General features: G+C 39.9%; 1 protein-coding gene, 1 long non-coding RNA gene and 1 other non-coding gene across 14 annotated transcripts in view; 2 read left to right on the plus strand and 1 right to left on the minus strand.

Annotated features, from left to right (window-relative positions):
* Nucleotides 1-22,338, minus strand: part of Huwe1 (HECT, UBA and WWE domain containing E3 ubiquitin protein ligase 1) — a 158,470-nt gene that overhangs the window by 49,085 nt on the left and 87,047 nt on the right. For 11 of the 12 annotated variants that reach the window (XM_048336497.1, XM_048336507.1, XM_048336504.1 and 8 more), the window contains 15 exons: nt 21,849-22,065; nt 21,301-21,423; nt 20,689-20,926; nt 19,851-20,081; nt 18,036-18,158; nt 17,461-17,556; nt 16,177-16,446; nt 13,612-13,764; nt 10,241-10,368; nt 9,831-9,912; nt 8,899-9,075; nt 6,655-6,814; nt 5,715-6,073; nt 1,741-1,936; nt 459-626 (listed from right to left, as the gene is read on the minus strand). In XM_048336497.1, the coding sequence (XP_048192454.1) occupies nt 459-626; nt 1,741-1,936; nt 5,715-6,073; nt 6,655-6,814; nt 8,899-9,075; nt 9,831-9,912; nt 10,241-10,368; nt 13,612-13,764; nt 16,177-16,446; nt 17,461-17,556; nt 18,036-18,158; nt 19,851-20,081; nt 20,689-20,926; nt 21,301-21,423; nt 21,849-22,065 (2,721 nt within the window). The remainder of the gene's footprint in view (nt 1-458; nt 627-1,740; nt 1,937-5,714; nt 6,074-6,654; nt 6,815-8,898; nt 9,076-9,830; nt 9,913-10,240; nt 10,369-13,611; nt 13,765-16,176; nt 16,447-17,460; nt 17,557-18,035; nt 18,159-19,850; nt 20,082-20,688; nt 20,927-21,300; nt 21,424-21,848; nt 22,066-22,338) is intronic. The other variant, XM_048336503.1, reaches the window with a different exon arrangement.
* Nucleotides 625-20,189, plus strand: LOC125343915. Its single transcript, XR_007209384.1, has 3 exons — nt 625-764; nt 14,619-14,623; nt 20,179-20,189. It is a non-coding gene; the product is annotated as an uncharacterized LOC125343915 (long non-coding RNA).
* LOC125344334 lies at nt 2,953-3,055 on the plus strand. The gene has a single exon (XR_007209473.1). It is a non-coding gene; the product is annotated as a U6 spliceosomal RNA (small nuclear RNA).

A 22,338-nucleotide genomic window follows, 5' to 3' on the forward strand; every position in this document is an offset into this window, starting at 1 on the left:
GGCATTTTACCACTGTGCCACACCTCCAGCACATGCAGTTCTTAACTAGAAATACAAGTGGATTAGGGTGGTAGTCTCAAAAGTCAGGAAGTCATCTCACCCACTCTAATAACTTTTGAGTATGAAAGGCTTAAGAGAATTAATTACTGGTATTTCAATCTGTTTATAAGATGCTAGTGTTTTGTTTCAAATCTTTGTTCATGTTCTTCATGGTAAATATACTCAAACAAGAGATGTTTGATATTCAACTAACTGAAAGTTTTGCACCTATACCAGCCCTACCAGATACTACCTCTGATATTTGTTATACTGTGTGACTATCAACTTTTTAAGAAATGTACATTATCACATATTCATATTGATCCCCAAAATGAAAACTATGCAACTTCTTGGCAAGAATGACCAAAAAAGGTAATGTGTCCAATAGTTTACAGCAAAGTGGGCAGTCAGTCACATACCTTCTTCTGGAGCATGGTATGCAGCCAGAGCATTCAGCATATCATAGATAACTTCTTTGATAGTATCAGGAATTACAGGCAGAGTAGAAGGTTTCAAAGGCGTTGTCTTCACTAACTGTACAGCATTGGGACCTTTAATTCTAAGATTTTCAAATTCATCATCTGATGCTAGGACAAAAGTCGAGACATAGGGGATGGGGGTGGGGTGGGGGGAGACAAAGTCCATCATGAAGCAGTATTTAAACATGGTTACCAAGAAACAAAAGCTGAGAAAGGAGCTTGTACAATACATAAGCCTGAGAAAAAGTTTTTTTTAATCTATCCTAAATCGCATAGGATTTAATATAGGTAAGGGCTTTGGAATTGAAGAAAATAATTTTGAAAGCTAGCTCTGTTTTTGCAACAGACTTCAGATTTTTGCTTCTTGAAATGTTGATAATTTTGAGAATTACATGAGAGCATACATTGGAGATGTGCAACACAGGGATAAATACAAAAAAGCTGAGGTGGCTGGGTGCTGGTGGATCATGCCAATAATCTTGGCTACTCAGGAGGAGACTGAGATATGAGGACTTCAGTTTGAAGCCAGCTGGGGCAGGAAAGTCTATGAGACTCATAAAAAAAAAAAAAAACTGAAAAAAAAATGAAAAGAAAAACAAGAACGGGAAGTGAAGCTGTGGCTCAAATGGGAGAGTGGCAGCCTTGAGCAAAACAAGCTCAAGGAAAACACCCAGGTACTAAGTTCAAGCCCTAACATTTCCTATAACATTATGTTATCTTATAAAATCTCAGACTATTTACTTGTTTTCACATAATGCCATATAGTTCATTCCTTCTGGGCAAGAATATAGATAACATTGTAAGCTTCTCACTGTACTCCATGAATCATACATACTTGTCCCTCAATTATCAACTTATAAAATATTAACTGTACATTAGGCTTATTGTCATGCCATGATGAATTCTTTGAAGGCCAAGAGTAGAATGAAGGAGTCCTTAATAACTCTGACAGGGATTATAACACAAGACCTAGAAGTTATTTAAGAAGGTATAAGTGAGACCAAAGGAGGAAACCCTTAGGGGAGGAACCCTAAGGTGTAATGTCAGTGATCATATAAAAATATCAAAAACTTAAAAAAGATAGTATGGAATTTATTGATCCAAGACAACAATATCCTAGTATTTTCCTATTGAGGATCTCCTAATTACAGATCTTCCTTGTAGAAAAATCTCTAGCCACACACCAAGCTATTTTTCAAAGGCTTGCAAATATCAAACTCACCAGTTCCTGAGCCACGAGGGGCAGGAAGGGCGATGCGTATGCAGCAGTTGGCCACTTCTGTGAATATGTCCGGATTGCGGCAGGCAGCTGGCCCCAGAACACGAAGGATGTAGTTGATCTCCCGAGATCCAAGGCTGCCAGATACAACACCAGAAGTAGTGCTTCCAGCTCCACTTGTAGCTGCAGAGCGAACAACCTAATAACAATAGAACCACTGCAGATTAGACATCATTTGCTAAAGAGAGTTCCCAAGCATTAAAATACTAGCCAACTTCTGTCTCAGAACAGTATATCAAATTTTGGGAGAGAAAGATATACTTGGTCTTCAATTCTTATCTATTTCTTTCTTGATTTAAAAACAAAACAAAGAGTCAGGCACTGGTACTTAATGCCTATAATCCTAGCGATTCAGGAAGCTGAGATATGAGGATGGAAGCCAGCCAGGCAGGCAGAAAATCCATGAGACTATCTCCAATTAGCCACCAAAAGGCCAGATGTGGAAATGTAGATCAAGTGGCAAAAGCACCAGCCTTTGAGAAAAGGGTTAAAGAATAGTGACAAGACCTTGAGTTCAGGACTAACACCAACACGAACAACAAAAACAAAACACAACCCTATCCCTAAACACAAGTCAACAAATTTACAAATCTCTAAACTAAATAAATCTTTGCAGGAGACTGCATATTATCATGGAAAATCAGTATGGCCCATAAACACTACATAGCCACCACATTTAAATAGTAAGTAGCTCATAGGTCCCTCAAATGATGTCTCCTTTTTAAACCAAAACTGTTTAACATTGATATCCATACACTGATATGAATAACACAGATATCATCACACAAAATATCCAGTATGTAAGAATAAGATAAAAAAAATTTTAATGCCTTTTCCTTCCTTCCTCCCTCCCTTTTTTGTGTAGTTGCTGGGGCACAAACCCATGGCCTGGCATCTCTCCCTGAACTTTTGTGCTCAAGGCTAGCATTGTACCACTTGAGCTACAGCTCCACTTGAGGCTGATGGGGTGGCTAATTGAAGTCAGCCTGCTTCAAACTATGATCCTCAGATCTCAGCTTTCTAAGTAGTTAGGATTATAGTTGCAAGCCACTCTGGAGCCCACCTTGAATGTCAATCTTAGATAATCACAGTCACAGGACTTAACATACAGCTAGCTTTGCCTTTACTCTTCTCTTAAAATTACTTGTCAAGTGCCTGATTCAGCAGCAAATATACTAAAATTGGAATGATACAGAGAAGATTAGCATGGCCCCTGAGCAAGGATGACATGCAAATTAGTGAAGTGTTCCATATTTTAAAAATATTACTTGTCAATCAGGAGATTTACTTATTTGTGCTCAAGATTCTCACAAAGGTAAATATCTTTTGGTATTTTAACATTTTTTTGGCCAGTCCTGGGGCTTGGACTCAGTGCCTGAGGACTGTCCCTGAGCTTCTTTTCGCCCAAGGCTAGCACTCTACCTCTTCAGCCACAGCGGAATTTATGGCTTTTTCTGTTTATATGGTGCCGAGGAATCGAACCCAGGACTTGGTGCATGCAAGCAACCACTCTACCGCTAAGCCACATTCCCAGCCCCAGAATTCTAACATTTGTAACCAAATAAGACATGCCCCTTGCAACAAGTTGTAATATATGTAAAGCCATAATTTATGCCTTCAGTTTCATTCTACAGAAATAAGGCCTCTAGCTCCTTAATATTAAAAGTAATTCTAGAGCAAATACTCTTGTCAGTAAATAGGGGAATCCTTGCTATGTTATGCCAAGCTAGGCAGCAAAGTCTGTGAGACTCTCATCTCCAAGGAGCCACTAATAAAAGCTAGCGGTGGAACTGTGTTTCAAGTGGTAGAGTGCAAGCCTTGAGGAAAAAAGTTCAGGGACAGGCCCTGAGTTCAAACTCCAGGAGGAGCATAAAACAAATTGAAACCCAAAAAACAAAAGCCCAAATGCCAGTTGTCTTTGTTTCTCATATTCCTAAATTAAATTTACTTAAAGCTTTAAAAGGCTTTTTTGAAACTGATAAGAAACTATATTTAACTTGGGCATTTAATACATTTTAAATACTTTAAATTTTTCTCTTTTAGTCCAAATTTTGTTATCATCCGACTTTGTAATCGCTGCACCTGCTGCTTTAAACACTTCTCTTGATTTTAAAGATATGAGTTAAAAGCAAATAGGCTGGACGAAAAACTGATTAGAATCTTTTTTTTTTTTTTTTTGGCCAGTCCTGGGCCTTGGACTCAGGGCCTAAGCACTGTCCCTGGCTTCTTCCCGCTCAAGGCTAGCACTCTGCCACTTGAGCCACAGCGCCGCTTCTGGCCGTTTTCTGTATATGTGGTGCTGGGGAATCGAACCTAGGGCCTCGTGTATCCGAGGCAGGCACTCTTGCCACTAGGCTATATCCCCAGCCCCTGATTAGAATCTTAAATGCATACTCATACACAAAAGTTTAAGTTGATAAGCTTTTGGATAAGCAAGTTAAAAATAGACTTACACCTTTTGATCTAGTTTCTACTAATCTCTGATAAAATGTTGCTATATTACTTATCATGGTGGGCAACAATGTTTCAATAGGAGAAAATGGAAGAAAAGTCTATATTAAAGGTCATGAACCCAACAAAGAATTGTGAGAGATTTTTGTACAACTATGGAGGAAAAGTTTTACTAGTAAGTTGTTTGCCTCCTACCTCTGTTATACTAATGTGTTACCAACTTGTGATGTTTCTTTATTTTTTGGGGGGTGGGGAGGCCAGTCCTGGGCTTTGGACTCAGGGCCTGAGCACTGTCCCTGGCTTCTTTTTTGGTCAAGGCTAGCACTCTGCCACTTGAGCCACAGTGCCACTTCTGGCCATTTTCTGTATATGTGGTGCTGGGGAATTGAACCCAGGACCTCATGTATACACACTCTTACCACTAGGCCATATCCCCAGCCCCCAACTTGTGATGTTTCTAATGATCACCATTTGTTTAACTGATTTATAAATCTCCTAATACATACAAAAGCAACCAACACGGGGACAAGTGGTGTTTACCACAGTGCTTGGGAAATCACAGGTATCACAAAGCTTAAGCGTTGCAACCTCAAATACAAGGTTTTAAAAACAAGCTTCTTTTTAGCTAGGTGAGGGTGGCTCACGCCTCTCTAATCCTAGAAATGCAGGAGGCTGAGATCTAAATAAAGATCACAGTTTAAAGCCAACCTGGGCAGGATAATCTGTGAGACTCTTAACCATTAGGAAACCGGAAGTGGTACTATGGCTCAAGTGGTGGAGCACTAGCCTTGAGATGAAGAGCTCAGGGACAGCACCCGGGCCCAGAGTTCAAGCCCCACGACCCACCACAAGAAAAGAGAAAAAGGGGCTGGGGATATGGCCTAGTGGCAAGAGTGCTTGCCTCGTATACATGAGGCCCTGGGTTCAATTCCCCAGCACCACATATACAGAAAACGTCCAGAAGTGGCACTGTGGCTCAAGTGGTACAGTGCTAGCCTTGAGCAAGAAGCCAGGGACAGTGCTCAGGCCCTGAGTCCAAGCCCCAGGACTGCCCCCCCCCCCAAAAGAAAAGAAAAGAGAAAAGGCTTTCAGGTGAACATCTAGTAGCTATTCCTAGAAAGGAATTCTCTTTTAAGCATAAATATAGAACATATCCCCTGGTTCTATACTAAATTTGGCTTGGAAAAAAGCACCCATATTGCCAGAGAGGATTTTTCGAATAAGAGATATCTTTACAGTAAAACTACACTGAAGAGTAGAAATGAGGTTTTCAGTTCATTACAAATATGTCACTCAACAGAACAATATATTATACAAAAATGAATTTCCAAGAACAGTTGGGAAATATGGTAGGCATAATATATAGTATATGCATCTTTCTATATATGCTGAGAACAGATCTGTTCTACAACTAAGGAGAACAAAAGTATGCTGTTAAGACCGCATCTGACACCAAAAAGGCTGACCTTTTCCATGGTATGACGCAGGGTGCATGGGTCCTCAATGATGTGCCTTAAGAGAAGTGTGACCAGGGGAGTAAACCCATTGAAGCCTGAGCTCTGGGTCAAATTCAAGATCATGCGGGTACTCTTCAGCTCTGCAAACATCATGGCATATTTGTGGTCCCTGGTGAGCCTCAGGCACAGGCGAAGAGTGGCATGCAAAGTGTCTGGGTCCACAGGGACTCCCAGCATGCTCACACAGGCTCGGATTAAAACAGTCACCATATCTTCGGTTAGGCCCTGAATCAGGATCTCGCCAACTTTCGTTTCTTCTTGGGTAGTCTCCTTTTCAGTGTTTGTATTTTCTAGAGCCAAGGAGTTATCTTCAAATAAGAAAATAAAAGATTTTAGAAAATTTAACTTGCCATTTCTTTCAATAGGCCACTAACTGGCCAAGCACTTAGGTCTTAGTAGGAGAAATACACCAAATAACAATCCTAAGACCAGATGAAAAGACATACATATATGAGAGGACTATGTATCTTTCACTCTGTAAACAATGTGAGTGAAATGAAACTTTAAGACATAAAGGTCCATAAGTAGAAACATTCCTTAAATATTTAAAATGAAGGGTAGGGCAGGACAGATAGAATTCTTGTCCAGCAAGTGTGAGGACCTGAGTTCGAACCCCATTACTGCCTTTCATAAACAAACAGAAAATTTTAAATGAAAACCAGGCACAATGGCTACTTGGGAGCAGAGGTGGGAACTTCACATCTTTACAGGAAGCCTAGGCTTACTGTCTAAAAGAAAAACAAAAGCTTCAGCTGTGAATGTGCCTCAACTGGTAGAACATTTCACTAGCAAGCATAAGACACTAAGTCAAATCTTAGTATAACAACAAAAAAACCACATGCAAAAGGCAAAGGTAAGAAAATCTAACAGCAAAATGCAAAGTCCATACCAATGTTTTTATTTTCTTTACGCTTGATATCTAGTTCTTTACTTTCTTCTAGTGTCTTCTCTAGCTCTTGTCCATTGCTATTTTTTGAATTCTTATTCAGACGTGGTACTCGAAGGAGAGTCAGCATGACAGGGCGTCGGTTTCCCGTTTCTTCGTTAACCTAAACATTTAAGTAGACAAAATAAATTTTCACAAAAAGAAAAATAGAGTGTGTGTGCGCGTGCGTGTGCGCGTGTGCAAGTAGTGAGAATATGGGGAAGGATACCTTTGAGATAAAATGCTAAAAAAGGAGGAAATCATAGAAAATGATCTCATCCTTATAATTAAAACAGAGAAAAAAGAGAAAAGTAGGGCTGGGAATATGGCCTAGTGGTACAGTGCTTGCCTCCTATACATGAAGGCCTGGGTAGGATTCCTCAGCACCACACATATATAGAAAAAGCCAGAAGGGGCACTGTGGTTCAGGTGGTAGAGTGCTAGCCAGGGACAATGTCAGGCCCTGAGTTCAAGCACCAGGATGAGAACAGAGAAAGAGAGAAAGAGAGAAAGAGAGGAAGGAAGGAAGGGAGGGAGGGAGGGAGGGAGGGAGGGAGGGAGGGAGGGAGGAAGGGAAGGAAGGAAGGAAGGAAGGAAGGAAGGAAGGAAGGAAGGAAGGAAGGAAGGAAGGAAGGAAGGAAGGGAAAAAGAAAAAGAAAAGGAAAGAAAATTTCTGGGATGGAAAGGAACACACACAAAGCCCCATAATGAATTTGTTGTGTGTGTGTTTTTGCACACGTGAGCACATGCACAGACCAAGTATGTGCACTAAACAGGGGCTTGGACTGAAAAGCTGCTTTTGCTTTAGTTTTGTTTTCCCCACTCAAAGCTGGCATTCTAACCACCTGAGTCTATTTGATATGTCACCCGGCTGGTTTTGAATCTCCTCAATATGAAGTATTCTGAGTAGCAGCATGAATCAATGATGTTCAGTGTAATCTGATTTTAGGACAATATTTTTATCTTTGGTTTGTGTGATGCTGCATTGATGAGGGAGTCAGGAGTTTAGGCTTGGGTTAGGACACAGCTGTCATTTATTTACTGAGCAGCTAGTGTATGTTAAATAGAAGAATCTTTTATTGAAATTCTTTGCATTTATACTATAAAAAATAATTCAGAGGAGGAGGGTTTGCTGGGGTATAGCGCTTAACTCCTTAGCAAGCACAAGGCCCTGAATTCAAACCCTATCATCTCGATGGAAGAAAAAAATTTTGATGCTCAAGATATAAGCCTCTATTCCTAAGTATATATTCTGCTCCTTACCCTAACCTGCCCAAGGTCTTAGTCACTACTTTATTTTATCTTATGCAGCAGTGGGCTTAAACTCAAGGCCAGAGCACTGTCCCTTAGCATTTTTGCTAAGTTTTATTACTTGAGTTACAGCTTGACTATTGTTTTTTTGCTGGGTAATTGGAGATAAGTGTTTCATGGTCTTTCTTACTAGGGCTTGCTATGAACAGGGATCCTCAGATCTCTGCCTCCTGAGGAGCTAGGAGCCAGATGTGGGTAACCAACGCTCAGCCTAGAGACTTGGCATTTAGGTCTTAGCTGGTATTCTATCACTTGACAAACAACTCCACTTCCAGCTTTTTGATGGTTAATTGGAAGATTTCTGGATTTTTCTTCACAGGTGGTTCCACAATCTCAACCCACAGATCTATCTCTTTGAGTATGTAGGATTATAGGGTGTGAATCACAAGCACCTGGCTCCTTTAAATAAATTTTAAGCATTCTAACAAAACATATACTAATTCTAATCATGCCGAATCCTTGATTGAACACTGAAAAAAATCAGATTGCTACATGAACTTAAGGTGGGTGACTTTAGGACAACTCAGTTCTCTGAAAATTACTTTCAATTTAGAAGCAAAAATGCTGTGCATTAACATATAAGGATTATTAGTACAGAAAGCAACCAAAGGGCTGGGGATATAGCCTAGTGGCAAGAGTGCCTGCCTCGGATACACGAGGCCCTAGGTTCGATTCCCCAGCACCACATATACAGAAAACGGCCAGAAGCGGCGCTGTGGCTCAAGTGGCAGAGTGCTAGCCTTGAGCAGGAAGAAGCCAGGGACAGTGCTCAGACCCTGAGTCCAAGGCCCAGGACTGGCCAAAAAAAAAAACAAAACAAAACAGAAAGCAACCAAATAGGACATCCAGCACATTCCTGTGTTCTAATAAAGTTTTCAGCACTTAGTGAGCACATACCTGCACCATTGTAGTGAACTGGACAGTATATCTTCTTCGGCCTGCTGTGAATCGCACACTTGTCTCTCCAGATTTCCAGGCAGAATCAATAGTGCTATTGTTGCTGGCACTGTAACTACACCAACGCCCAGAACGATCATCAAACCAGCGCCAGTTGTTGTTGCTGGACTGTAAGTACTAAACAAACATAAAAGTATAAAGTTTATTTGTATTTACTTCAAGGTTGATTGTTAAAATAAGTGGTGTTAACTGCTAAAACTAATTCAGGGGGGCTGGGGATATAGCCTAGTGGCAAGAATGCCTGCCTCGGAAACAAGAGGCCCTAGGTTCGATTCCCCAGCACCACATATACAGAAAACGGCCAGAAGCGGCGCTGTGGCTCAAGTGGCAGAGTGCTAGCCTTGAGCGGGAAGAAGCCAGGGACAGTGCTCAGGCCCTGAGTCCAAGGCCCAGGACTGGCCAAAAAAAAAAAAAAAAAAAAAAAAAAACTAATTCAGGAAAAATAAATACACTGGCCATTTAAAACACTTCAAAAACAAGAGCTTTTCATATTAGTTTAACTTTGATTATCTTAACATTTCCATGTGCAAAACTTCCATTAAGTATTAAAATCTCCTACTTCCTTTTTGTTAACTATTTCCCCCAAAATGAGAATGTTTATTACAGATAAGCTGGAACAGAAATTCTGTCAGGAGGAACAATGTGTTTGTAGAGGGATTGCTCGTTGCATACTCAGGCCTTCATGTAACAGAAGTAAAAACCTTTAGCAAATAGTTCCTTAGCAAAAGAATTTGATTCCTACATGAAAAATCTACTTATGAACATCATTCAAAAGATTAAAACCTTATTCAGAAATGTTTACATTGATTACCATTCTTCTACATAAACAACCTAAACTATCCTGCCAACCACAGACACTATAAATCACATACCTTTGTCATTTGAGATCTTCTTTTTGAAGAAATGGCTGTCTTTTCATAGAAATCAATAAGAAGCAAAACTGGAGTGATCCACCTAAAAGGAGAAATGATTTATTCTGGGCACATTGGGAAAAATCTACCTCTACCTCTGTTTTATCAGGTATGTGGGTAGTACTCTAAGTGCAAAAGCACTTACGCCTTGCACTCTATCTATCTATCTATCTATCTATCTATCTATCTATCTATCTATCTATCTATCTATCTATCTAGTTGAAAATGCTTGATTCAGGCCCTAAGCTGAATGGATCAATTTCTAGGAAACAGAAGCAAAACATACACACACACACACACACACACACACACACACACACACACACACACACACACTATAGACAGACAGACAGATACAAATAGTCACTAACTTTGGGGTCTGGACATCTTTTTGTTCCTTAGCAGCCTGTAGGCAAGGCTGTACCACTTCCAAGAGCTTGATTAAGACATTAAGGATGCCACTTGACTCCACAACCCAAGCACATGGTAGTTTCAATTCCTGATTGATTGAAAAGAAAAAAGCAAGAGACACAAATTAGTGTCATATAGAACATAGAGATGAACATTAACAGAACTGGTGGTAAGCAAGTAAATTTCCACCTCTTATCACAGAGTAACTGTTTAATTTGAGATGATAAACTTCAATTCTCAGGCCTTTTGTTTACTCATCTGTCAGGGGAAGTAATAATTTCGACTTCCATGGTATTTGTGATTATTTTAAAAGTTGTGTGCGTGCTCAGGTATGCATGCGCACATATACAAACACATGAACATTCTCTCACACATACACACACACATAATGTCCAACACAGTGGGCACATTAATACAGAAATGGCTATTAAAATAATTAAGGAGCCGGGTGCCGGTGGCTCATGCCTGTAATCCTAGCTACTGAGGAGGCTGCGATCTGAAGATCGTGCTTCAAAGCCAGCCCAGGTAGGAAAGAGGGTGAGACTCTTTATTTCCAATTAGCCACCAGGAAACGGGAAGTAGTGTTGTGGTTCAAAGTGGTAGAGTGATAGCCTTGAGCAAAAGAGCTCAGAGACAGTGTTCAGCACCTGAGTTCAAGCCCCATGGCTGACAAATTATTAGGGAATGAAATCAAGGCTATGTAGGTAGAATTAACCATGTTGAAACTGTAAAGCTTTTGATTAAAAGAGAGGCTTTATAATCTTGGAAAGTGAGATAGATAAACATAGCTCATTATTAAGGTTCCAGCAAAGTGTTGCTTTTATAAGAAAACCAGTGTGGTAAAGTGCTTGCTTCCCATACATGAAGCCCTGGGTTCAATTCCTCAGCACCACATATATAGAAAAGGCCAGAAGTGGTGCTATGGATCGGTAGAGTGCTAGCTTTGAGCAAAAGAAGCTCAGGGACAGGGCCCAGGCCCTTAGTTCAAACCCCAGGACTGGCAAAGAGGGAGAGGGAGAGGGAGAGGGAGAGGGAGAGGGAGAGGGAGAGGGAGAGGGAGGAAAAGAATAGAAAAGAACTATTGGAAATAAATGTTCAACATAAGGTCATCATCATTTAGAAAAAGTAGAGATCATCCAAAATGTATTCTAATGTGTACATGACATGGGAAAAAGTTATAAAACTGAATAAGGTGGAATTTTCGGAGAGAAGGAAAAGACAATGTTAAAGGGGCAAACAATACCGAAACACACTATGATGAAGATACCAAACAAGATTCACTTAAATCTGTAAGTAAGGGGATGAGGAAAGTGAGAATAAGCAAACCTGAATAAAATACCGTATATGCATCTGTGGATGTAAAGACAGTATCATAAACCAGGCCCTACCCTGAGTAAGAGTACTGGTGCAAGAAGGGTGAATATAGAGAGGATAGAGAAAGATATGTGATCAAAATACTTTATGTACACACAGAAAAACAATTAAAAACAATTAAACTTCTTGAGATTAGTATAGAAAAAGGAGATGAATTCCCATTGTTGCTAAGTTGTACTCTTGGAAAAGACTGGAGGTTTCAGGGAAGTAGGCCAAAGACATACATTCCTGGTGACCACCAGCAGGTCTTAGATTAGCCTCAAGAGTATGTCAAGTTATAACAAATTTTCAACCTTAGAACTTAGCTACAATCTATTCTGTAAGTCAGCCTCTCACAGTTGGGATTTAGCCCTAGGCAAAATAAAGATTCAGTTATTTTCTCTGAGGGGGGAAAAGTAATTCTTTATAGATGAAAGCATATGAGTGACTTTCAATTTTTATTTTTGTTGCTGGCCCTGGGCATAGTCCTTGACCTTTTGCCCAAGGCTAGCACTCTGCCAGTTGAACCTAACCTCTATTTCTGGTGTTTTTAGTAGTTTATTGGAGATGAGTCTTGGGGAATTCCCTGCCTGGGCTGGCTTCAAACTGTGATCCTCAGCTCTCAGTCTCCTAAGAAGTGAGGATTAGAGGTGTGAGCCATAGGTACCTGGCCAGACTTCTTCCTTAAATTATAATGTAACCCAGGAATACAAAATTTAAATTCTGTGACAAATTTCCTGTAACCATCTATTCTCAAAATACTATAAATAACATTTCTTTTATTCAACATCTTATACTGTTCTCAATAGCTTTGATGAATGATCTACAGAGCCTCAAATATCTAAATTTCCTTTTCAAAAGTACCATGGCACCTGGGTGCCAGTGGCTCACATCTGTAATCATAGCAATTCAGGAGGCTGAGATCTGAGGATCACAGTTTAAAGCCAGCCTGGGCAGGAAAGCCCGTGAGACTCTTATCTCCAAAAACAAACAAACAAACAAAAAAAAACCTACTCAGAAAAGGCCAGAAATGGTGTTGTAGCTGAAGTGGCAGAGTATTAGCCTTGAGTACAAAGAGGCTCAGGGACAGTGCACAGGACATGAGTGCAAGCCAAAGGACCAGAAAGTTGACACACACATATATATGTGTATATATCATATATATATATATTAGAATCATCTTCTGAGTTACTGTAAAGGGTTAATTCCTATTAGGTTCACATTTTACTATTAAATGTAATGACCTACATCAAAGAACCAATTGTCTATCTAGCCCAAAACCCAAATCTATAAAGCCTAGTTTTGATGTTGGTTGAACTAATAACATGCTGTATCCAAAAGCACTCTCTAGTCCCAAATGACCTGCTGATTTATCAGTTGATAAAGGAGAGAACAATCTGACCACACTGAATTTCCATAGTTTACATGATTATACGGCTGCCAGTTAGCCTTTTTCAGAGAGGCAAACGTGTTTTTCTTCTACTAGGATGATGATGATTATTATTATTATTTTGTTATACTTAAACTTGGTCTGGGCAGTGTCTCTGGAGCTTTTTGCTTAAGGCTCTACCATGTGAGCCACTTTTGGCTATTTGGTAGTTAGCTGGAGATGGGAGTTTGGCAGACTTGCTCATCCTGAATGGCCTCAAATAATGATCCTCAGATCTCAGCCCCCTGAGTAGCTAGGTTTTCAGGTATGAGCCACCAGCACCTGGCTAAGATAATTATATATGCCTTTAAACTGTTACACCCAACAATCCATGGACTTGATCAACTATTTTGTTTTTGAGGAAGAAATGCTTCCTGAACTGCTATAATTCATTTAGTATTTTGCACATTTTAGCCTGCTAGAAGGATTTTAGGCTCATAAAACAGAGATCAGGCTTTATGTTTCTCTTTTCTTCAATGTCTCATATGGCAGATGTTCAGTAATTATTTTGACAAATGAATTACAGAGCTCCAAAGATATAAATTTTACCTCAAAAAGTAGTGTTAAAAGTAAGATTCTAGTAGCCAAGTTGGAGGCCTGGGGCAAGGTAGCCATCTGACTGATCCACTCTGATACAGTTTTTGTATCACTTGTTGTCAATGGAAGAGCAGCTTTGATCAATACATCAGCAGCTTCCCACACCTAGAAAAGTACAAAAATGGCTAAGTCAGGAAACTACAGAGTGAGATGAATTTTTGAGAACACTTTCAATCTTTACAAATACTCCCACCACTCCAATATAGGCAGTGACAGAAAGACAGGGAAATGATAATATACTCTATATAATGACTTAATTCCAAAAGATGTAATCACCACTAAATAATTACTCTTAAGTTTAGATTATAAGAAGAGGCCTATATCACTAAGTCAAACACATGAACTGATAGTGGAGTTTGAACTTCAGGTCTTGGTAGCTAGAATTGCATTCTAAAAACTTTGAACACTCACCAGCCCGGAAACAAGTTTAGCAAAATTCTTGGTACATATGATCAACATCAAAAAGGCCTCCGCAAATTATAGCGTCACCAGTCATCTTTTGTTATTATCGTACCTAGAATTACCATTTAGTAAAGCCCACTAAAAACATTGAAAAATTAAATGAATATGCTAACACTTCCCTTTTTGAAAAAGATTTTACTTTTTATAAAAGTATTGTAAGAAGCCAGGCCTTGTTTGTTCACCTCTGTAATCAAAGCTGCTTAGGAGATAAAGATATAACAAGGATTGCAGTTTGAAGCCAGCCCCAGCAGAAAAATCTGAGACTCTTAACCTCTAATGAACCAGCAAAACAGTGGATTGAAGGTGTGGTAGAACCATGAGCCAGTGAAAAAAGCTAAGTAAAAACTCAAGGATCAGGCTGGGAATATAGCCTAGAAGTAGAGTACTTGCCTCATATACATGAAGCCCTGGGTTTGATTTCCTCAGCACCACATATATAGAAAGGGCCAGAAGGGGCACTGTGGCTCAAGTGCTAGCCTTAAGCAAAAAGAAGCCAGGGACTGTGCTCAGGCCCTGAGTTCAATTCCCCAGGACTGGCAAAGAGAGAAAAAGAAAAAAAAAACTCAAGGATCTGAATTTAAGCCCCAATATTGGCATTAAAAACAAACAAACAAAAAACCAGAAATGCTTTTTCTTCTATACAGTTTCCTTGACTTTTACAATACTGTAAATTAAAAACTTGTGGTGGATCAGGGCATGGATAAAGTAGTAAAATACTTGCTTGGCATGATGAGTATAATCTCAAGCACAATAAACAACAAAACCAACAACAAAAAAAATCATTTTATAAAAACCAAATGTAGATTTTTTCCTAAGTTTTTCCACTGCTATTAAATTTAACAATTTCATAAAAACAAGATAGTAGGGCTAGGAATGTGGCTTAGTGGTAGAGTGATTGCCTAGCATGCATGAAGCTCTGGGTTCGATTCCTCAACACCACATGAATAGAAAAAGGTGGAAGTGGCACTGTGGCTCAAGAGGAAAAGTGGTACCCTTGAGCAAAAAAAAAAAAAAAAAATGCCAGGGACAGTGCTCAGGCCCTGAGTCCAAACCCCAGGACTGGCAAGCAAACAAACAAATAAACCAAGATAGTAATGATTAAGCTATAGGAATAGATTGAAAACATATAGCTGTGAGGATTTATCCTAATTTCTTATCCTACTTTTACAATTGGCATACTGTTTCTTTTAAGGGTTGGTCCTGGGGCTTGAACTCAGGACCTGGGTGCTTTTCTTGAGATTTCTTAGTATAGGTGAGCACTCTACCACTTGAGCTACTGCTCAACTTCAGGCTTTTTAGTGGTTAGTTACAAATAGAATCTCACAGACATTCCTGCCCAGGCTGGCTTTGGACACAATCCTCAGATCTCCACATCCTGTGTACCTATGATTACAGGTGTGAGCCACTGTAATTTGGCTCATATATTAATATTAAGATGAGGAAAAACAGTATTTAAAATACCAGATGGGCACAGTAACTCATATTTGCAATCACAGCTACTCAAGAGTTCAACATTAGAAGGAAAGCAGTTGGGAGGCCAGCTCAGGCAAAAATCTTGGCAAAAACCCATCTGAACCAACAGCTCGGTAAGTAAGTTGAGCAGATATGTCTTTCCAGGTACATAATCACAATCTAGATCCACCAAAAAAGTAATACTCAAGCTTAGTAATTAGGTAACTAAAGCAAACATGGTCAGTGTGGCTTAACTGGTAACATGCCTGCCTTAGCAAGAATGAGGCCCTGAGGTGTAACCCAAGTACTAGGAAGGAAAAAAAGCAACAACCAAACAAAAAGAACAAATAAATATCAGGAAGCAACTATTGCTTAGAAAGGTTTCTAACTTGGCATAAAAGTGCAATTCATTTTGAACATGGTAGCAGAAGCTAGATTGCAATATAAAGGACTGAAAGAATAAATATAGCAACATCTGATAGAATTCAAAAGAACTTGTTTTCAGAAATCGGGTACGATGGGAAAAACAAACCCACTCCATATAAACCCTTCTTTTTTGGCCCACTGAATTTAAGCCCCAATATTGTCTCACCGAAAGCTTACCTGATTGACTACTTGCTTCAAAATCATATCACGATAGTCTGCTCCATTACGTTTGATGGCAGTCATGATCAGATCACACACACGGTACACTGTGTCTGGCAGTTCATCAAGAAGGTGGAAGCAGCCTGGTAACATTGTATCTGTGAAAGTATGGAGCTCATCTTGTTCTAGTGGATCAGCATCCTGGAATTTCTCCAGACATTTAGCTTCTTCTTCCTCTTGTTTTTCTCGAGCTTTCCGTTCCTCTTCCTCCTTCCGGCAAGCAACTTCCTGGAGACAGGGAAGAAATAGTGGCAGCATATTGGAAAGGTGAAGGAAGGGGTATCTTTGATACAAATGTACTAGACACAAAAATGAAAATGTTAAAATGACATGTTTTTTGGTCCATCATGGGGCTTGAACTTCCGGCCTGGGCTCTGTCTCTTTCAGCTTTTCACCTCAAGGCTAGCGCTCTACAATCTGGTTTTCTGGTAGTTAATTGATGGTAAGATTCTCCATGTCTGGGGAAGGTGGCTTAGTGGTAGAGTGTGTGCCTAGCCAACAGGCAGGAAGCCCTGGGTTCAATTCCTTAGTACCACATAAACAGAAAAAAACCGGAAGCAGCACTGTGGCTCAATAGGTAGAGTGCTAGCCTTGGAAAAAAGAAGCTCAGGGACAGTGCATAGGCCCTGAATTCAAACCCTAGAACTGGTAGAAAAAAATGACTCACAGACTTGCCTGTCTATGCTGGCTTTGAACCATGCATGATTCTCACATCTCAGCCTCCTGAGTAGCTAGGATTACAAGTGTGAGCCACCAGTGCCTGGCTAAATTGTAACTCTTTTGTGTATAGTCATTTCAAGTTTGTTCTTTTATGTTTTTGAGGAAAGGAAATTCAGAAACTAAAATAACAAAAAGAAACCAAAAGGCACTAGTGGGTTATGCTGTAATCCTAGCTACTCAGGAGGCTAAGATCTGAGGACTGCAATTCAAATGAAGCCAGGACAGGGAAGTCCATGAGAAGTCACAGAAAAGACAACAGAAGGATGGCTTTTTAGATATATCCTTATGTTCTGGTACCATTTTAACAAAAAAAACACCTAAACCAAACATCCTCCCTCAACCCAAGTACATTCTGGTCATCATTTGTGACAATATAGACTAATATTTCATCTATGTCATCTAAAGCTTTGAGTTAATACTAGGTACCTCGATTATAGATGCCATGCAGTAGGGACAGACTGCTTATAAAATACTGTCATTCAAGAAAAAGACAAGGCCTATAGGATGATGCATTCTAGTTACCTCAGGTGACTCTGCCCTTTGATCCATTGGGATATCCTGTCCCAAAGACATAGCAATGGCTCTCATCATCTGGTCCTCTTCAGACATGCTGAGATCCTACAGTGTAATACAAAAATTCCAACAATTATGTACACCTAAAACAAGTAAAACTCAGAGGCAACCCTAATTCACATGGCAACTAATCTTTAGACAGGGAAGTGGATATGCTCTGACTATGGCTCTCTGTTGCCAAAACCAACTAGGCTTACTTGATCACAATGAAATTAAATATAGGAAGTAATAACATATAGAATAAGCTATCAGTTGTGAATCTGAGAAAGGGCCGTCTCTTCTATTCCTTTGGACTGCAGGTTATTCTACGAACACAGTCTAATAGTCTTCATGACTAGAGGACAGGAAGCCTCTTGCTATTATATTCTGAATCTCTGAGAATTTTTGTGAAAAGGAAATACCAGTAAGTGATCATGAAAGAAATAGGAAAATGTAAATCAGTTTATAATAAGAACAGAAATGGAAGGATACGGGGGAATCAGTAATTAAACCAAACTGGTATTGGAATTCCTATGCCAACTTACTCGAACAACTCCTCCCATGATTGGAGGAGGGTGGGTTAGAAGGTATTCAGTAGCTTGCTCCATGGTGCTTGTATTCAACAGGGCCTCCATGGCATGTTCTCTTGTAAAACCCATGTCCATGAGCTACAAAGAGAATGCAAGAGTTCAAGCACTTAAAAAGAAGAAACCTTTTCTAGATGGAAACAACTGTTAAGCAGTGCAGTTACATACACTATAAGTGGTCCTCTCTTTGGTGCTACTACAGCTATTCAAACATGAAAGCTACACATTAAGGAAAGGAATGTCTTAATTCCGTCGTCTTAAGAAAATAGGGGAGGGCTGAGAATATGACTTAGTGGTAGAATGCTTGTCTCACATGCATGAAGCCCTGGGTTCGATTCCTCAGCACCACATAAACAGAAAAGGCCAGAAGTGCCACTGTGGCTCAGTGGTAGAGTGCTAGCCTTGCACAAAAGGAAGCCAGGGACTGCTCAGGCCCTGAGTCCAAGCCTCGGGACTGGCAAAAGAAAAAGGAAATAGGGGATAGGATAGTTGGTTATATAGCTACTGATACACAAGCATAAATTGGTACCAATTTTCTAGAAAACAGTGGGGTCTTTTTAAATAGCATAAAATGTGCTTCAAAATCTAACATAGAATATCTTCTACTTGTGAAGTAATCGTGATATACATAAGCAAACTGTACCACGGATTTATAGCAATGAACTATAGAAAAATAAATATTGAACAGTGAAACAGCCTAAAATTTCTTAATGTAAGCAATGCAATTTAAAATATTATTAAGAATGATGTAAAAATTAATGACAAAACCAAGCAACTTAAAATAGACAAGAATGACCTTTTGTGGTAAAATTATCTATCAATGCCTTTAAAAAGTACCTTGCTTGTACTCAAAACTTATTTAAACCAATAGTTATTAGTTTGTTTGCTTTTTTTTTTGCCAGTCCTGGGCCTTGGACTCAGGGCCTGAGCACTGTCCCTGGCTTCTTCTTGCTCAAGGCTAGCACTCTGCCACTTGAGTCACAGCGCCACTTCTGGCCATTTTCTGTATATGTGGTGATGGGGAATCGAACCCAGGGCTTCAAGTATACGAGCCAAGCGCTCTTGCCACTAGGCCATATCCCCAGCCCACCAATAGTTATTAGTTTGCTGTGGCATTATGGGGTATTAAATCCAGTGCCTTGTGTATATACTCTACTGCTGGTGTCCACTGAGAAATTTATCACTGAGATAATAAGAAATAGGGCACAAATCTATAGAAAAAAAGGTTTGAAGAGGACCCTAGACATAAAGACAACACACATATATAAAAAGAGGAAACGGGGGCTGGGGATATAGCCTAGTGGCAAGAGTGCCTGCCTCGGATACACGAGGCCCTAGGTTCAATTCCCCAGCACCACATATACAGAAAACGGCCAGAAGCGGCGCTGTGGCTCAAGTGGCCTTGAGCGGGAAGAAGCCAGGGACAGTGCTCAGGCCCTGAGTCCAAGGCCCAGGACTGGCCAAAAAAAAAAAAAAAAAGAGGAAACGAAAATGCTCTTCACCATAAGTGGCAGGAAGTTGTGTTCCTTTCTCCTCCTCCTTCTAATCTTCAGTTTTTAAAATGTAATTATATATATAATTAACACACTAAAGAGGACACAAATATGACAGCATCTGAAAGTATACGCCCTACCTTTCCTAGGAAGAAAACAATTTCAAGCGAGATGAATTTAAACCTAACTCCTGGCTAGTAAAACCAAGCACTTAGTGATATATAAACTTAGAAAGTGATAAACATTACTATTATCCCCAGATTTCAGGCTAGAATCTCACCTGTTGTAGCTGTTGCTGATTGACTTGAGGTTCCCGACGGGAGCTACCCTCTTCTTGCCCTGTATCCTCTTCTCCTCGAGACCCCTCCTTCTCTTTGCTTAGTCTCTCTCGAATCACAGGTTCTCCTCGGAGGATGTGGCATAGAATGGCCAGCATCGACTCAGCCATTCGACCACCATAGACCTTCAGGGGTTTCCGATTCCATAAATTCTTGATGCAAGTAAAAGCTGCCTGTAAGTCATTTGCAAAGTGTGTGAAGAAGTAAATTAAAGACAAAGCAAACACAAATCATAAATCCGAAGTAAATAATAAGGGAAATGAAGAAAAGATATTTATAAATCAATTTGAAAGTACCAATCTAAAGTGTAGTAACTCATATACTTACACAAGAGAAAATCCTCATTTGGTTCTATACCTTTCTGTAAGCAGATCTACCTAGACGTAAGATTTTTTTTTTGCCAGTCCTGGGCCTTGGACTCAGGGCCTGAGCACTGTCCCTGGCTTCCTTTTGCTCAAGGCTAGCACTCTGCCACTTCAGCCACAGTGCCCCTTCTGGCTGTTTTCCTTATATGTGGTACTGGGGAATTGAACCCAGGGCTTCATGTATTTGAGGCAAGCTCTCTTGCCACTAGGCCATATTCCCAGCCCTAGACGTAAGATTTAACTGTTCAATAATTGTATTGTCATCTGACTTGTGAAATGATAAGCCCCTCTGTACATTACCTTAGTAACGATAAAATATCTTGAAAAACGACTTCCTTAAGGTGGATTTAACAGGGTGGAAGGTATCCAATTAACATAAGCAACTTCTCTTTACTTAAGAATGTTGAATACTCACTTTCTGGGTTACCACAAGGAAGCGGAGGGCACTGAATTGAGGAAAGTTCTGAACCCCTCCAGGCAATTTGGCAGGCAGTGAATGTGGAGATTCAAGCACTGTGGTAGGATTCACCATCTTTTCCACCAGCATAAGCCAAGCATCTAAGAATTCACCTGTACCATCAGGTAATTCTGAATGTTCTAATCCTTCAGCAACAGGAACCTTGCCTCCCATGGAGAGAGCCCAGTTGAAAGTTCTAAATTCATATAAGAGAAAGTATAAATATTACTTATTTCAAAAAAGGAAGCTTTCCGTTTAATTCTCTACATGAGCACTACATGTCCCTTCCTTTTCCTAGTGTTATTACTTCTGTGTCCCAAGATTTGAAATTCAGTCTAGAAATGTTCTGACAAAGCAAAATAAAAACAAAAACCATAAAATGACCAAGACCACCTTCCCAAGGAAAACAGAGCACACATCTGGCCAGGTCCCAGAACATAAAAGGACACAGACAATGGTGTCTATCTCACTGTCAGAAGGCAGGTTACTTAGAAACCTGTGAAAAGGTTGAGCACACAGAAAACTCCAAAACTTCAATAAATGTTTCCCTGTAAAGCAAATGATCCTTACTCAAAAAGAGCATTGTGACCTCCAGAACAGAGAAATTTCTGCAGCATGAGGTGATAAGGATACTTCCTTTCATCAAACAGCATTGGAGAAGTGAAACCGACGGAACAGATGAAGAATGTTAGCCTGTAAAGGAGGGTGGGGGAAGCAAAAATAAAATTGGGTAAAAATTCACGAGGTAGATATAAAAGCAATGGGAATTTAAGGGTATAAAAACAGAGGCAACATTTAACATGCACTGAAGTAATTGGTCAGACTGGAAAGCAGATGGGCGAATAATACAGCTATTAAACTTTTAAAAATATGAATGGTGACACTTGTCATGTAGTAACAAATAAAAGGTTACTGAAACAAAGGCTCTAAATGCTTTAATCCGAGTTCTGTACTAGGTACAATCAAAAAAGGTTCCCTAATACTATGGAGTTAATATGTAAAGAAATTTCCTGGCTCTCAAATTCAGTGTCTCACTCCTCAATTAAGTGGAGCAGAAACAAGTTATCTTATTTTTTAATGGCAAGTTTCCAGTCCCAGCATCTCAAGCAGAACCTCACCTGAAGCGTGGAGTAGGTGTATATGGTGGGGGCTGCCAAGATAAGCCCTTTGTGAGAAGCTTCGTGAGAGCTGAAGCTGTTGATCGAGCAGCAGGTGTTGGTGCTGTGGTGGTACTGGCAGCATGATGGCTCCTTCTCTGGCGGACAGGAGACCCCACACAAAGTTTAACAAGGAGTCCAAATAGCTCAGCAAGGGCTCGGCCTAATCTGGAGGAAGCTGGAACCCGTAAGTTAGAATAAGGCTGTATAGTATTCTCAGAGTGATTTCTTTAGAACAGACCTATTAGCATTAATACACTTTTATGATTGACTCATTTCTCTGAACAACATAAAAGAAACTGTCTTCATATATGATAATCCAAACTAGACAAGAAACAATAGCTACTTTTGAAGGTAATAGGCAAAGAAGTATGCTGGCACTTAATATGAAACAAATGTGAAATACAAGTATGCCTAATTATTTGCTGACTTTCCTTTCAACATTTTTCTC

The sequence above is a fragment of the Perognathus longimembris genome, chromosome 28 (assembly GCF_023159225.1).
Source record: "Perognathus longimembris pacificus isolate PPM17 chromosome 28, ASM2315922v1, whole genome shotgun sequence".
Lineage (NCBI taxonomy): Eukaryota > Metazoa > Chordata > Mammalia > Rodentia > Heteromyidae > Perognathus > Perognathus longimembris.